The sequence below is a fragment of the Tyto alba genome, unplaced genomic scaffold (assembly GCF_018691265.1).
Source record: "Tyto alba isolate M040663 unplaced genomic scaffold, T.alba_DEE_v4.0 Super-Scaffold_6, whole genome shotgun sequence".
NCBI lineage: Eukaryota > Metazoa > Chordata > Aves > Strigiformes > Tytonidae > Tyto > Tyto alba.
The window spans coordinates 8,099,497-8,115,766 of record NW_024881327.1 but is presented as its reverse complement, the minus strand read 5'-3'; the positions used below and the strand labels follow the sequence as shown (position 1 = coordinate 8,115,766).

General features: G+C 44.0%; 1 protein-coding gene across 1 annotated transcript; it reads left to right on the top strand.

Annotated features, from left to right (window-relative positions):
• The first annotated feature begins 245 nt into the window (after nucleotides 1-245).
• On the top strand, nucleotides 246-5,345 carry LRAT (lecithin retinol acyltransferase). The gene is made up of 2 exons (XM_042808406.1): nucleotides 246-833; nucleotides 1,281-5,345. The coding sequence occupies exons 1-2, from the start codon at nucleotides 297-299 to the stop codon at nucleotides 1,431-1,433; spliced, it is 690 nt and encodes a 229-aa protein (XP_042664340.1). The 5' UTR covers nucleotides 246-296; the 3' UTR covers nucleotides 1,434-5,345.
• Nucleotides 5,346-16,270: the final 10,925 nt, after the last annotated feature.

Here is a 16,270-nt window from a genome sequence, read left to right as displayed (position 1 = left end):
ACACACACCCCCACACACACATATATCTCCCCGGGGCAGACGGAGGGCTCCGAACGCACTTCTTCTTGCTTTTTTTTTTCTACCCGGGCGGAGGGCAGCCGGGCCGGCTCGGGGCGGGCGCTCCCCGCACGCCGCTCAGCCGGTGGGCCGGCCCGGGGGCCCGCCCCGCCCCGCCCCGCCCGGTAGCCTAGAAAAGCGGAGCCGGGGCGGCGGGGGCAGCTCGGCGGCAGCCAGGGCTTCCCCCCCCCCTCCCCTTTCCCTTCCCCTTCCCCCCCTCCCCTTCACCCCCTCCCGCCATGAAGAACCCGGTGCCGCAGGCGGCCTCGCTGCTGCTGGAGAAGCTGCTGCTCCTGGTCCACGTCCGGCCCCTGCCCGCGGGCTCCGGCGGGGAACCGCCGGCCCCCGGCTGCTACGACACCAGCTGCTTCAAGCGGGGCGACCTGCTGGAGGTGCCCCGCACCCTCTTCATCCACTTCGGCATCTACCTGGGCGACAACCGCGTCGCCCACCTGATGCCCGACATCCTGCCCGCCCTCACCGGCGACCGCCGGCAGATCCAGCGAGTGGTGACCAACAAGCGGCTCATCCTGGGCGTCATCACCAAGACGGCCAGCATCCGCGTGGACACGGTGGAGGACTTCGCCTACGGCGGCAGCATCCTGGTCAACCACCTGGACCGGCTCTTCGAGGACCAGGTGCTGGGCAGCGAGGAGGCGGCCCGCCGGGCGGAGAAGCTGGTGGGCGCCACGGCCTACAGCCTGCTCTGGAACAACTGCGAGCACTTCGTCACCTACTGCCGCTACGGAGCCCCCGTCAGCTTCCAGACCGACAAGGTACGGGCGGGCCGCCGGTGCTGCCCCCCCCCCCCCCCCCCCGTGCCCCGGGGCCCCGGCGGGCGCTCCGCTCCGCTCCCCGAAACTAGGTCAGCCGCCGCCGCCGCGGAGCTGCGCGGACGGGGCGGGTGGCCCGGCCGCGGTTGGCTTCGAGTGGCGAGGCGAGCGAAGCTCCCTTCGCAAGGGGGTTAATAGGATCCTAAACCAACACCCCCCCCCCCCCCCCCCAGCGGGCCCGGGGTGCTGGCGGGGCCGGGGCTGCGGGCCGGAGCCGCTCCGCTCCTCACCTGCGGGGGGGCCCGGGTGGGAACCGCTGGGCTGGAACGGAGAGCGCGGGCTCCTCCTGGCTCGTTACACCCTTCCTCTTCAACCCTCACCTCTTCCTTTTTTTTTTTTTTTTTTTTTTTTTTTTTTTTTTTTTTCCCTTTTCTTTCTTTTCTCTTTCAGTTCTGTGAGACTGTGAAGATGATTATTCGGGACCAGAGGAGCGTTCTTGCTTCAGTGCTGGTGGGATTAGCGTCCATAGTCTGCCTCGGCTTGGCACCCTCCACCACGCTCCCCACTATCTTTATCCCCTTCTTTCTGTGGATGGCCGGCTGACAGCCTCCCCGGAGGCTCGCGGCCGGCGTCTGTATATAGGATGTACACTGCTCTATTTATGAAAGCACAGGTTACTCATCGGCGTCGTGTACAGCTCCTTAACCTTGTGTGCCGTTTTTAAATACAACTCTGTCTAGAACACAGCGCATAAGGCGTAGCTTACTGTGTAAGCCAAATAACAGATTTCCTGAAAATCTCAGTTGGTACATTTTAACACGCCTTTAAATCATGAAAAAGTAGGGTTGTGATGCAGTTCTGCTCCTTGCCTTTAGCCATTAAGTGATCCTGGTAATATCCTTCACGTTCTTCAATTTCTTAGCTGCGTACCCAGGTGCCGTAATTACTAATAAAAATGGATGATGGAGTTCCCCAAACCGATGGACACTGAGAACAAACTACTTAACCTCTTTCTTTGATAGATATAGTGTATATTCAGAAGTTACTGTCTCTGCTCCTAAAATATTCTTTAGTGGAGACACGAGTAAGCAAGCTGACTCTTTTTGGTAGCAAAGAAGAAAAACCAACCCTAGGCTGGGCGCTGTGTGCTGCAGGAGCTCATCTGGCCGGATAAGCTACAGTCACTCCCCTTCTGGGAAACGTTCACAAATCTCGCCGTTTGTATTAATTGTGTAAACACTTGCTACCATATTGAACAAGTTTTTCATCGGGTTAGTGGTAAGGCAAGATGGCAGTTCCTCAGCGTTTTCCCTTCTACTGATAGCGGTTAGTATGGCTAATATAAATGGCTACAGAGGGTTTCGGGGGATACAGGAAGAAACTAGCTTGCTTTAGGACAACTAGTGACATACAAACATCGGAAATTTCCAGCATTCTAGGGCATGTGGCAGGGAGGAGGAGAGATATCAATTTAGCACCTACCTTCCCGCAGCAACGGGACCTGTGTGGATGCCATAAAGCATCAGGGACCACTGGAGCAATTTCTGTGATGGCTGTATTGTCGTTTTGAATATTGCCTTAAAACAAGGTGCCTCTCGGTGAAAGACGACATGTCTTTCTATATTCATCTCTTGCAAATAATTATTCACTTGCAAGCCAGCAGTTGGTGCTAAAAATGTTTCATCTTTGATGTCGAGGCCTTTCTGTTTATCAAGAACGTGAAAAGTTGGATTTGAAATCGAGTTCACCTAGCTAATTGTTTAAGTGCTAAAAACCTTTGCTGTTTTGTGTTGTTTTTTTTTTTTTTTTTTTTTTTTTTTGTTGTTGTTTTTTTTTTTGTTTTTTTTTTTTTTTTTTTCTTAGCTATGTCTTGATATGTGCAGAGAAATTGTTCAGCTCCTGGAATGCCTTGCACATGATACGTGCACTTGCAGGTTCACGTGCTACGCTTGCTTTCCTTTCTAGTCAAAGGCGAATACGATGGTGTCTTCGCTAAGGACTGAACCTCAGATTTACAACTTTCTACGAGCAGTGTTCAGTATCTTGTCACCTGCTCTGCTACTGAAGTGGCCACTTTCCTCATTTTCAGAGAGACTCATTTTAACTGTGCTATAACCCCCCTTCTCCTTCACCTAGACCTTACAGCTGCTTCAAGACTGAATTCTTGAACTGTGAGTCTCCTTGGCTGCTCTCTAATCATCTTTCTTCTTCTGGCTGCTCCACTATAACCGATGAAGAATGTAAAGACTGGGGTGAAATTCCAGGCTCGTAGGAAACCGCGGCATGACTCTTGCTGCCACCGGCTGAGAGGGGATTTCAGCCCCGCGTTCAGTACACGTTCAGTCCGCAGCCCAGCTCCAAGCAGCTGGATATCCATTACTGTTGGATCCTTGTAAACAACTTCTGTTCGGCCTTCAAAGATTGCAACGCTCGGTGTAACTGTTTCTGGTAAACTTTTAAAATTAAGGTGTTTTTTAATTAACATGAATTGCTTTTTCATAGTGTATGCGTTAGTAATATTTACATAAATTCCAGTGTGGTTTTTTTACTTGCTGTGTGTAAGGTATGAACTGTAGTCATTACTGTAATTATATAAATAGAATTTATTCATTTAAAAACATCTACGGGCCTCTTGAAATTGAGTATAATGCTATAGCATTTCTCTAACATATCCCAGTAGGGCACTGAACAGTCCATTAACATGCAGTTACGCGGTGTCTGATTACAGGTGGGCTTTTCTTTTCCCCTTTATTTACTGGGGATTTATAAGAATTCCAGTAATTCTTACGATTCGCTTATACAATAAACAATGGGGTCATGACCAGTAACCAAATCATAAGCGGGATTGTTGGAAGGCAGAGAAATGTTCCCGCTCTAGCTTCAGTATCAAAGGAGCAGTGCTCCCGCCTCGCTAATGCTGCTGAGCAAGAAGCATCCAGGTTAGACTGGGGGACCTAAACTGGGATTTTCATAGGTGTCTATGAAAGAAACAAAATCAGTCCCTTGCAGACGTCTGGCTGTATTCGTATAGAATTTTCCTTCAACATGTGAGGTTTTAAGCTTATGAAATACTATGGAATGGTCTAGAACGTCCTGCTGTATCCTTCCATCACAGACCAGCAATAATGTGGGCATGGGAACAGAAATTCAGCTACATGTTCAGGAGTTTTTCCTACCAACTATAATTCTAGCAGAGATCTGGAAATTTTGTTAAAGTCAGGCATGAGTCAAATCAGTCAGAGGGGAAAAACAAGACTAGCAGGCATGAATTCTCATGTTCAGCTCAGCGGGTGGTGGTTGTGCTCTGAAATATTTTGGTAAATGTCAGTGTCGACTTTTTTTTTTTTCTGTAATTACTTGAGTAAAAATAAGCACTTGCCCTAGGTGGAGCATTGCATTTCAGACTTGAGCTCAACTGTGATGCCATTGAATTGAAGGAGCTAGTTATAATAAGAAAAACACAGAAAACTGTGGAGCAGTTCAGCTGTTTGGAAGCGTATGTGCTTAGAAGTGAAATTGTTCATCGGTAGCTGTAAGTGATGGTGATGGGGAGTGTAAATCTAGAGCTGCAGCTCGTTTTAGTGGTGGGGCTGTTCTGAAAAGATGTGTGGTTAAACCAGCATATGTAATGGAGGAGTATAACCATCACCCGTCTGACACCGGGAAAGGCAAGTAGCGAAGACATCAAGTTGAAAGGATGGATGTTTCACTTCAGGCTTTCCAAAGAAAACAAAAATAAAATGAACATTCACAAGGCTCGAAATGTTTTTACAAAACCTGTATTTAAAAGGAGAAAAAAAAAAAAAAAAAAGTGGCTAAATGAAGACATTAGAACAGTGAGCTTTCTGTTTGTATTTATTTTATCTTGGAACATAAATGATTACTCATTTTGTGGTGAATAGTCATCTGCTGCTTGATTTCACCTTTGGGTCCTCCTGTGTTGAAGGAGAATGCTACATATAAATACCATTAAGGCTTTTAATGAAAACAAAATCATAGCAATACTTGTTAAAGTCTGAGGGGGTGGGGGAGAGGGAATTAAACTTGTGTGTGACTTGACGTCGTCCAGACAGGTTTTAGAAAGCAAGCTGCAGCAACAAGAAACATTAGAACTGTGATGTCTAGAAATGATATGGTGGTGTATTATTTATTGCATGTTCTCACTTTAAATAAAGCGTCACACACCACTGAATGATACAGAACTGTGTTAGGACAGTCATTAGTTAGCACCTCCTTTATCCCTGAAGTAAAACAAAAATTAAAGTTCTCAGGTGCCTCTAGGAGCCATTTGCTGCTTATGCTTTGTCCTAACTTAGGACCTGATTCCTCTGAGCACTGACCTGTCATGAATGGGCTTACTGATGGGAAATGAAGATACAAAAGCTTCATAGTTTCGAGGCTCTTTGCCGTAGCGCACTGCACTCTGCTGTAAGCCTTACAGAAACCTGTCAGAACTCTGTGCTGGTAAAATTAAACTATGATCTCCTCTGCTGCAGGAATAGATCACTACAAGTATTTGAGGGCTATTTTTGGTGTATTTTTTTAAGAATCGATTCTGTGCTGTGTTTTGTGGTCGAGGGAGCTTTTAGGCTATGGTCCTGAGTGCTCAGAGGCTGTGGGAAAGGGGGGGGGGGGCGGGGAAGTGGCCTTTAGGAGATCAGAATTACATTGATTGCAGTACTGCAGTTCTGTCTGTGACAAAACTGGTGATTTATGTTTACTGTTTCTGTGTCTCACAGGGTAGAAAACTTTCTGTAAGATGTTCTGTAGCTTTTGAATGTTTTCCCTGTTTATTAGGGAACTTTGGCCCTGTGACCTTATTTTAGTAGCTGCCTCTTCTCTGTAGCGTGTTTGTGAATTGGAAAACAGTCAGTAGCTGCTCTGTGACAGTGTGACTTGGAGCAAATCAGCTGCTGAGTCCCCTACAACTACATCACGACGTCTATAACTAGGTGCTTGGTCTGAATGAGGCAGTGAAAGTGCCGGAGGCGGATAACATAGGTTTATTTTACTGGCAAGGGCAGGGCACACTAAGTGTGCTGAAGGACCGGTCAGTGAACACAGAGGTGTGTGCCCGTGAAGACTCAGATGCTGCTTAGTTGGGCACACTGGGCACAGGAATGTGTCTGCTCTCCTGTCCCTGGCTGGAGTTTAGGGGGCTTGAGACGGGGTTGCATATTAGGGCTGAGATTAAATGCATTAACTTGCCTTCCCTTAAATTGAGAGGTATGCCATTAATGCCACAGGCTGTAATCTAACCTGGTCAATAAAATGGGCTGGGGGCCATCTTCTGACTGCGTATACAGCTGAACAACCTGACCACTACCACGCAGGTTCTCCTCTGGTGGCTACCCCTCCCGCTCCCGCTGCCCTGCCCCAAGGCACGCTCCGAGGGAGCACTGGCTACCAGGGGCTGCAAGGGGCACCCCGCAAACAGCAGCCAGCCAGACCACGTGCAAACGCGCAGATCCCATCTGTGACCTTGTTTAGCTGATTAACCTGGCCAGAATTTTAAGGCAGACATCCCCGTTTGTTACCCAGAACCTCGAATCCCTTCCTGATTGAGCAGCGCTTTGAATGGAAACAGCAATACCATTTATAAAGAGTACAAAAATGTGATGGTTACAGCATTTGGGAGACCTGTTCCTAGCACCTTCTCAGTGCGTCCTGCAGAAGACTCACCAGGCTTTGGGTAAGGCTGAGGTAGCTACCCTTCACCTTTTCTAATTTTATCTCATGGTTAGGACAGATTATTGAATTTTTTTTATCAAGTTGGGCAACACCCATGGCTTTGAGTTAGAAGGATAAAATGGCTCTCTGGCCACTCTGTGTTGGAACAGGCTCTCTCTGGGCTCCATGTATTTTCCCCCTCCAAGCGGGGTGTCACTTTTGATGGTCTATGGGCCCAGCGAGGTTCTGAGTGGGAACCAGATCCCTAGATGCAGCTAGAAATGCTAACAGGGGAACATTTCTGACTTTGACACAACACAAAGTGCAGCCATTCAGGAAACTTTCTGGTAAAAATAAGGGAGAGACTACCAGTTTAGATCAAAGGTTTGCTTCTTTGCTGCAATGTCGTTTTAGTTAAAGCAAAAACTTGCTTAAAGCAGGTACCTGCTGTGCCTCTCTAACTACTGCCTACAGATTCTCTTTTTTAATTCCCATTTCTATAACTGTGACAATAATCACATTTTCTGGCCAGCTGCAAGACTTGGTTAATATTTGCATAAGGTTGTGGGTTCCTTGCATTGGAAATCCAAAATAAATAAAATGCACGGTTCCTCACCAGAAGGGAACTTCCCTGCCTGTGAAACCAGAGTTTTCTGTGAGAGCAAGGAGGTATACTGTTTTACATAATTAAGGATCCATGCAAATGAAGGGTTTTGCTCTGCCAAACTTGCCAAGCCACCTTATCTTCTGCTTCTGTACAGTCTTAGGCCTGCCTCAGATTCACACCTGCGTTCCTTGCAATTTTGCAGAAAGCACCCGCACATTTCCATTTAGTACTGCACAGAAACGCAGGGAGGGGAGGGTCTGCTACGGCTGCCCAGTAGGTAAAAAGTTAGTAATTAATTCTCATCAGAAGTGAAGAAATGTGGGTGTGAAGATAACGAGAGGTCTCCTGCCACCCTGGCAGAAAGATTAGCGGTAGATCCTAAACAAAGCTTTGCTATTTTTGTTTGCAGACAAGATTGCACGGAGTGAACGCTCAGGAGGAGGGAGGCACCGGGTTTCAACCACGTTCATTCGGAGTCTGTCTGAACAAGGTGGTGGTGCACTGTGTCAGTAGCCTGGAGCCAGCCCTGACTTGGTTGCTTCCAGAACCAGAAGCAGCACAGCTGTGACAAACGCAGACCCGCGTTTAGCCCTAGGGGAGGAAGGCTGTTGGGTTCAGCATCATGCTATCCCGGCTCTGCTGCTTCTGGAGCCTGAACAGGTAGCACCTCGTGATCCCGTCCGGGTTTGCAGTCATACCAAGAACCCGGAGCAAGAGCTCTGAATCAGGCAGATATACCCCAGACTGTTTAAATTCCATCCCAAGCCTCGTTTTATTCATGGGTTACTTTACACAGGTTCCAGCTTTGCCAGTTCGTAAGGGGTCTGTGCCAAGTACCTAACTCTCGCCAAGCTTTGGAAGAGAAAGAAGCCTGAAGGCCTCGCTCAGGGCTGAGAATCACCTCCGGCTGGCAAGTGCGTAAGGCTGCAATGCCTCAAGTATACACGAAGATGTGGCCCATGATGTCCACGGTCATGTCTCCACGTCCCATTCCTCAGTCTTCCATCAGGCTCGGAACGTGCACAAAACTCAGCTCCTCTGGAAACCCAAATGTGTGATAAGCTAGGACGTGGCCTCGACAAATGGAGGCAAAAGTAACACCTCTTCGCCCAGTACATCAGCCATTTAGCACTGACAGTCGCACGGTAGACAGCTTTTTATTTTCCTTTAGTTATTACTCACAATTTCTGACAGCAAGTAGGTTGGGTCACACTGTAAGAAAGAACTACTCTGTTCTAACTATTTTAGAATGACAATTTGATCATGTATTGACAGACAGGGTGTAGACTGGGAATAATGTCTTTTCAAAACCTTGCCTGGAGAAAGCCGCAATTCTGCTTGGCCAATGAACTGAAATTCCAGTGAGGAACAGAGTGTTTCTATTTCTGATGTCTTTGAGCAATTCCAGTAACTCTAATACTATTAAAACATTGAGAGTTACACAGGCAGTAGACCTGATGCATAGTCATGTAATGTGTTTCAAAATTATAATGAGGTTTTTATGACTTGCAAAGAGTTTTTTTAACAAGCAAACTGAAAATATCCACCCAAACCAGTTACTTTCCCTCAGTAACTTTCTAGTTTGCATTTGGGGAACGTTTGTGTTAAAAGCTCTCTTACAGACAGTACTCAATCCTGCAATTAAATACAAATTTGTGCTTGCAACAGGAGTCTGTTCTTATGGGAAAGACACTGGATTTGTGACATAAATTGTGAGCTCACCATATAATTGAGCAGGAAGAGAACACGGGATGTGAGCAAGACATCTGTCTATATAAAAAAACATTTGATCCTAATAAAAAAAAATAGTAAGAGAAGTTACTTTTTTAAAAAAAATCACTTTACTAGTACTGCATATTTTAAAATTACCCCATTAGGACAGGTTCTCAGTAATTCACCAGATCTACTGTTGAGTACATAGTACTCCAGTCTTCTTTATTGCAAGAGCATCATTGGGTATGTTTCTTCCAACTAAAATCAACAGGAGCTTTGTCACTGTCTTCATAGAGAGCAAGATTAGGCATGAAGTATTCCCACCCATTCCCTGACCACACCAAAATCTTGTACCTGTGGAAATTTAATAACAATGTTCAGAAACAAACCCCTGATGACTATGAACTTTACACAAAATTACAACTTGCAGAATCTTACAGGTCATAAATTGTGTAGCTTTTTTTTTTTTTTTTTTTGGTAGTTTTTCAAATCTATTCAGACAGCTGCTTACAGATGGTGGCTTCTGCACTGATACCAGTGCTTCCACCTAGTTTTTTTGCTGGTCTAGGCAATGCACTCTTCAGCTGGCTTCTGAGAGATTTTTCTCTGAACACAACTACTCCAATTAATCTTTAGAAAAACTGGACTCTCAATCCAGAGCTGCAGCAAGACAACCAGACGCTGTTAACAACCTAACTACCTTTGAGAGCCTTCAGCTTATAGACTAGAGCCAAATTTTTCAGCATCACAGGAACCCAGGAATGAACCTGGCAATATACAAAGGTCAGTTTAGCTCCGTATCATTCTCCATCACTGAGCAACAGTGAGCACTTGGGGACAGGGGACAGGTACAGACAGAGTCTGGATACGTTCCCAAAAATTTCTGTAAGCAACAATTCACAAACTTCCAGCTTTAAAGCCTGCATTCATTTCATCATGTTTAATGCCCTTACCCTACATGAACTTGTCTTGCTCCTTTTTTAGCTTATCTGTCTGGCCTTATCTGTCTGAAAGGTTCTATGGCAAGATTAATTATGACATATGAAAAAGCACTTTATTTTAAATTGGCTGCCTGATGATTACATTAGCTGTCCCTCCCCTTCTTGTACTACAGGGAACAATGAATAATCATTTTGTGTTCATTTTTTCCACTTAACTGTCTTACAACTCAGATATTCCTGATGGAGAAGTCAGAGTTTTTTCAGTCTCCACAAATTTGCACAGAAATTCTTTGGAAAGTGGCTCCATTTGGCACCATCTTTCTACTACCATGCTGCCCTCAGAAATTTATTACACATTACACCTCCAAGTCCAATAATATCCTGGAATTTCTTTAGACTTGAATACACCCAGTCTTGTCAGTTTGTTACTTTGAGTTTATTCATCTGTCCTAAAATGCCTTTTATTGACCCCTCAGGTTATGACTACTGTAAGGCTCTGTTGCCTGTAAAAAAGAATTAGCATTGAAAACTTCTGTATCACTTTCATGTTGAATATTGCTACAAAAAGATATTTTTTTTTTCTATAGCCTAATTCCTGAAGAGGCCATTTCTGTATCATCTGCCAGTTCTCTCTCTGGCAAATGCCTGGCTTTTGATGTATTTTAACAAGACTTTTTTTTTGTTGATGTTCCAATTATTAGCTCTTCTGTTAGCAAAGTGATCATCTGAATATATTTAATCTATTTTAGCCTGGGTTCTTGGGGCTTATTTATGTAACTAGCTTATGCAGAGTGCTTGTGCTCCTTGTTTGGGTAACAGATCCACTTTTTGAAGGGTGGAAATTCTGGTAAGCCTTTGCCTTTGCTTGCCCCAGCTTGAGTCCTCCAGGGCTAAAGGAGCAGGAAGGCGGGCAGCGTCTCTCCAGTGTCCAGTGTGGACACGAGCATCGAAAAATCCCAAATCGATCACCAACCTGACATGGTGTGGATGGTGTTGCTGCATCTCCTGGGTGCTGGGAAAAGGGAGGTGCAGAGCGCCTTCAAAATAAAAACAGCTGGGGTTGACAAACCTTGTTTTAAGATAACATACTCCCACCTAGTGGCTCTCTCATATTAGGAAAAGCAGCATCTCCAGCAAATGGGGAAGTTAACTGTGAAACTTGAATTTAAAGAATGGGTAAATCTGATATTTACTAAGTTGACATAACTTCTCAGAAGGTTTAGAAATGTTGATTCTGAATTCCTGTTTCACTGTTGTAACATCTAACCAGAAATCAAGAAGGAACAGTTAAACTGTGTAACTGATTTTGTTTACAGTTGCCCATAATGTAGTGGTTCTTGGTTTAGTTTCATCGCAGTTTTAGTTGTCACTGGGCTTTGTAGGAAAGACAATATCTAGATACACAAAAGCATTTAAAAACCGTTCTGTTAGCCGTACTTAATGAATACCATAAACCCCCCCAAAGATGTCATGGCATTCTATGTGTGTGTAATATACACACATATATATATGTATATAGAGAGAAATAAAGAAAAAAAATCCTCACAAAAACACAGGTTAAATTGCTTCAGACTTTCTTCATTGTGTCTCCAAGCATAGCACTATATCCTTAAAGCCTCAGGGAAAATATAAAGAAAACTACACGGAAGCATCGTAAGTTGCTTAACCATAATTGGCATTGGCAGTCCAGAGTTTCTTGACTTAAAAGCTAGTTAGCAGCTCAGAGCAGCTGGGTTGTAAATTAGAAGGACGTGAGCTTGATAAATTGATGCCTTTTAGGATTCTCAGAATAAGCTGGAATTCAAAGCCAAGTACAAACAGCCTAAAGAAAGGACTCTTTTAAATATTTAAATCTAGATAAAGTAAAAATCTTATCTTGTTCTACACTGCTGCACTCAATGTAATTTATTTTCAGAATGAATAAATATTCAAAAGGTAATGTGATATAAAAATCGTTAGCCTCCCTGGGAAACTTCCAGTTAATGTCTAGGTCAGTTCATGTATGACCAAAGATTTTACAGTTTGATGTCTGATGCCCGTTTGGTTCCAATACTGAAAAATGCTCTAAGACTTTCAGAGAAGCTACCATCAATTCAGGTATTTTCTGACGATGTTTGCAGAGAAATAAAACTCAGCAGTGATTGAGAGGGGACGGTCTCCGATCTTTCTGAGCCCTCCGGAGAGGACTGAGACACCAGCGGTGTGACGAAAGGAAGTTCTTTGTGCTTCACATCCTTGTGGAAAGAAAACTTTGGTTTCGAGGTTGTTGGGGCAGCAGCCACTTTCAGAAGCACCAAAACCACCACACCTCTTCAGTTGCTGCTGCACAGATGCGCGGAGGATATACTGCCATTTCAGGGTTCATTTAAAACGTCTGCCTAAAAAGCAGACAGGAGAACGTTCTGTAACAGCGGAGCACCAAAAGGCCGCAATACTGCAGGGCAGGACCCTTCACATTAAAATGTTAATTGCCCTTCTACCACGCTTACCGATGGCTACTGATAGATGAGTGAGCTCTGTCTTCTGAATGCACAATGCCACCAAGTACTATGTGAGAGAAAGGGGAAGAAAGTAAAACAAGGTGGAATTCACTGGCCCTTCCCTCCTTCCCGTCCTTTCTTCCCTTCTATTTCCTGACATTCACTTCTTCTTCCACCAACCCTCTGCAGTGTTACTTATTTTCAGCCGTCCCCATCTGCGCCTTCCCTCTGGGGGTTAGCTGGATTGACAGAAAAAAAAACGTTTCGCTCAGTGATTAAAGGTACGGCTCTGTCCCAAGGGGTCCCGGTTTTTAGAGTGAGACTTGGAGCAGAAAGTAATAGTTCTGGAGGTAATGAGGGGAAAACCAAGCGAAGAGATACAATTCGTTATGTGCACTTTACATCACTCTGCACTCAGCAATATTGGTTTAAAGTGGATTTAATTCAATTTATATAAGTGAAATTGCTGATATTCGTACTCATCTAAGTGAAGACAGAACGTGCTTCAGGATCCATTTTCTCATATTCATTGCCTATCTTCATGTTAAAATCACGTGGCACGTGTGTCTCAAAGTGGTTTACAAAAAAAATGAAGCAATTCTGTATGTTTTCTATACAATTAATATCCTGTTCCCCCAAGTGCTTATTCTTGCAATATCAGATTTTGTAATCTTATAATTAAAAAAAATTCCTACTCTTTTAAGGCAGAAAGCTGAACGAGAGCGAATGGCACCACTCAAGAAAAAAGACCCTTTAGGCACTAGGATGCCTTGTCAGGAGGATCTTACTGAACAGGCATTGCAGCTAATTCATAAAATGAAACTCAAAATAAAATGGACTGATTGACCGAAATAAAGTCTTTCTAAACAGCTTACTATAATTAGATTTACAATCACATTATGTCTAGGTTTTCTACAGAGACCTTTGTCTAAACTTCAAAGGATGTCTGCTTCCTTTTAAAGTATTTCCACTACCTACATATCAACTTGTCAGAGTGCAGAAATATTACATACCCTCTTTTCCCCCTCCAGGCCATAGTAAACTTTACACTGACAAAAAAAGCTTATGCTTCTATTAAAAGTATATTACAACCGCGGTAATAGCCCACTCCAGGAATATATATGCTGGGGCTTGCTAGCATTCCAACGAAACAGAAGTTTAAAAACATCAAGGGCTTCTGTGTTAGAGCTACCTAAAATAAAGTAGAAGGAAAGGAAAAGCAACCGTCTGGTGCAGTGCTATAAAATAAAATGCGTAAGAAAAAGACCTCTTTCACATTTTTAAATTTAGCTGAAGGAATAAATGTTATAATCTTGGCAGGACTCTGCCCTCATTCCTCATCCATCAGATTTGTGACAGTTTCAAAAAGACATTCGTGAGAAAACTAACTCAGTGTTAATAGGAACTGTATAAAGCTTTAGGGCAAACAGCATATTATTTGCAATTTAAAGTAATTTTCTAACCAGAATTTGTGCCAAATGCTTTTTGTAAATTAGGCTGTACCTCTTGTAAAATAGTTCTAAAATACGTTTCTATTTATCAGGTTTTAAAGTTAAACAGTTACGTACTAACGTACTGATTCAATAAAGCATCAAGAAACTAAATACTCTGATAAATAACATTGTTCTGGGCCTAGTCTTCTTTCACATCCTTTCATAAATCTTCATTAAAAATAAGTGTATTAAAACATGGCATTGATTTGGATGAGTGGTATTTATATATGTATGGGGAGAGAGAAAGAAATCACAGTTGTGAGAAACTGTCCCTTTGCTGTGAATGGTTGTCACTACTAGAAATGGGAATTAAAATGTTAATTGCCCTTCTACCACGCTTACCGATGGCTACTGATAGATGAGTGAGCTCTGTCTTCTGAATGCACAATGCCATCACGTACTATGTGAGAGAAAGGGGAAGAAAGTAAAACAAGGTGGAATTCACTGGGAGCAGCGCCTACCTGGAGGAGGGGAGAGGCAGCTCCCCCCCTACAACTGTTACAACTTGATAGAATTACACGTTGCTTTAAAGGTTAAAAGGAACTAAACCTAACTTTTCAAAATGGCAGAAGGGTTTGCTCGGTGAGGATTCTGCTTGTTATAATAAAAGAAAAGTAACATTTCAGAGAGTGCCAAGGTGAATAACTAGTTCTGATTTAGCCATGAGAAGCTTTCAGGTGTGCAAACTCTTTTTTGAAGACCTGAAGTTAACAGATGTAAATCTTGCCTTATTAGAAAAGAAATCAAACTATTCAGCTCAGACTTTATCACGAGCCCCAGCAAAATCCAAGACAAATGCTGGTTAGAAACAGTTGTTCTTAGTAAAACCTAATTATACTGAACAATTAAGACTGTCAAAAAACAGCAGCTAGCAGCTGTGGGCAAGGGGGTAGTGAGAACTCTGATACCCAGTTAGCATGTGGGGAAACAAAGGAAGGAAAGGATCATTAAATTTCTTTTAGAGAGGCAGAGGTCAGCGAGAAAACAAATTAAGTCTTTAGTTCCTATGTCTGACTCTGATGTTGAATAAGAGATAATAATGTATACATTAAATACTTTTTGGTTATTTTGATTTTCTCTTTTATTTATGTCATACCATAGAGTGAAAAACCTGATGGCAAATTTGTATGTTTTCCTTGAGACCTCCTGCTATTAAGTGCTGGAACTGGTTAACATTTCCAGCTGAGCAGCTGTTCAGCCCCTCTATCCTAGAGCAGCAAGCAGTCATTTGTACTCCAGAAATGGCTGTACACAGTAACCCGTCTAGTAAGATGTCACTTGCATACAATACAAAGAAAATGTTGAGGAGTCGTGGTTTGTGGGTTTTGGTGTTTTTTTGTTTGTTTATGTTTGTGTTGTTTTGTTTTGTTTTTCTTTTCCACTTAGAAGAGATTGTCTGCGTTCTTTCAGCACTTTTCACCAGCAGTAACAACTGACACATGGAGTTTTCTGCCAGAGAGTGAGCAGTCTCCAAGGTAACAGCGCCACGGAGCTGCAGTCAGAATGCCCCAAACTTTATTGAACTTGATACACCTCAAATCCATTCCTACTAGAGTTTTGTGACTGATTTAGATGTGGTGTAAAAACAAGCAGATACCTGAAAAGGTAGTGACATTTAATTTTGAAAGCAATAGCTTTGGTATTCAGAATTTTCAAATGGAAACACCATTTGTAAAATACACCATTAGTCAAGCAAACTTGAATAGGTAAATGCCTAATATGACCTCGTGACAATTTTATGGCAGTATGTATTTAAAACTATATTGATAAAAGGTCTGGAATATATGAGGAAGATGAATTTGCATGCCCCCTGGTTAAAATTTCTTGATTCTCTGCTTTATTAATAAGTACAGTTGAGCATTTAAGTCTTAGGAAAAGGGAGGGAAAGTATTTGGTGAAAGTATTTTGGCTTTGAGAGACTATCATTTGCTAGATGGGCCACACCATTTCGTTAACAACAAATTGCAGAACTTGCAACCTAGTCCCATACTCTGTACTGACCCTGGTACATTTGACACGTGCCTATCGGAGTGCCATGCTGCAGCTGCGCCGCCGTGACCCCCGAGGAGTTCAGGGTGGAGATCAGGAGCAGTGCTTGGAACTGCACGGCCTGAAGCCCAAAAGCATCAGAAGCGCATGTAGCTGTTCAGCTAACGCGATTCATTTCCAGGAGACTGAAATAGTAATTATAATAACAGGGATTGAAAACAGGCGTATTTCACTTCGCTATTGCTGACCAACAAGGGCCTGCACGACACCAAACGCTCCCCAAAGCACAAGCGCGCGCCGACCGACCGGCACACAGCCTCAGAGGCCCAAACGCTCCACGTAAGAGCGAGCCGCAGCCGAAAGTCACTAAAGATACCAGCTAGGCCCTCACAAGGTAAGGGCGAAGCGCAAGGGGCCCCGCTCTCGGCCCCCTCAGGGCGACCACGCGGCGCCGCCAGCACGCGCCCTGCCGCCGTCCCTCGCAGACGCGCGCGCGCGCCGACGGTATCCTTCCACCTAACGGTCGCCTGCTTTAAAAGCGCTCGCG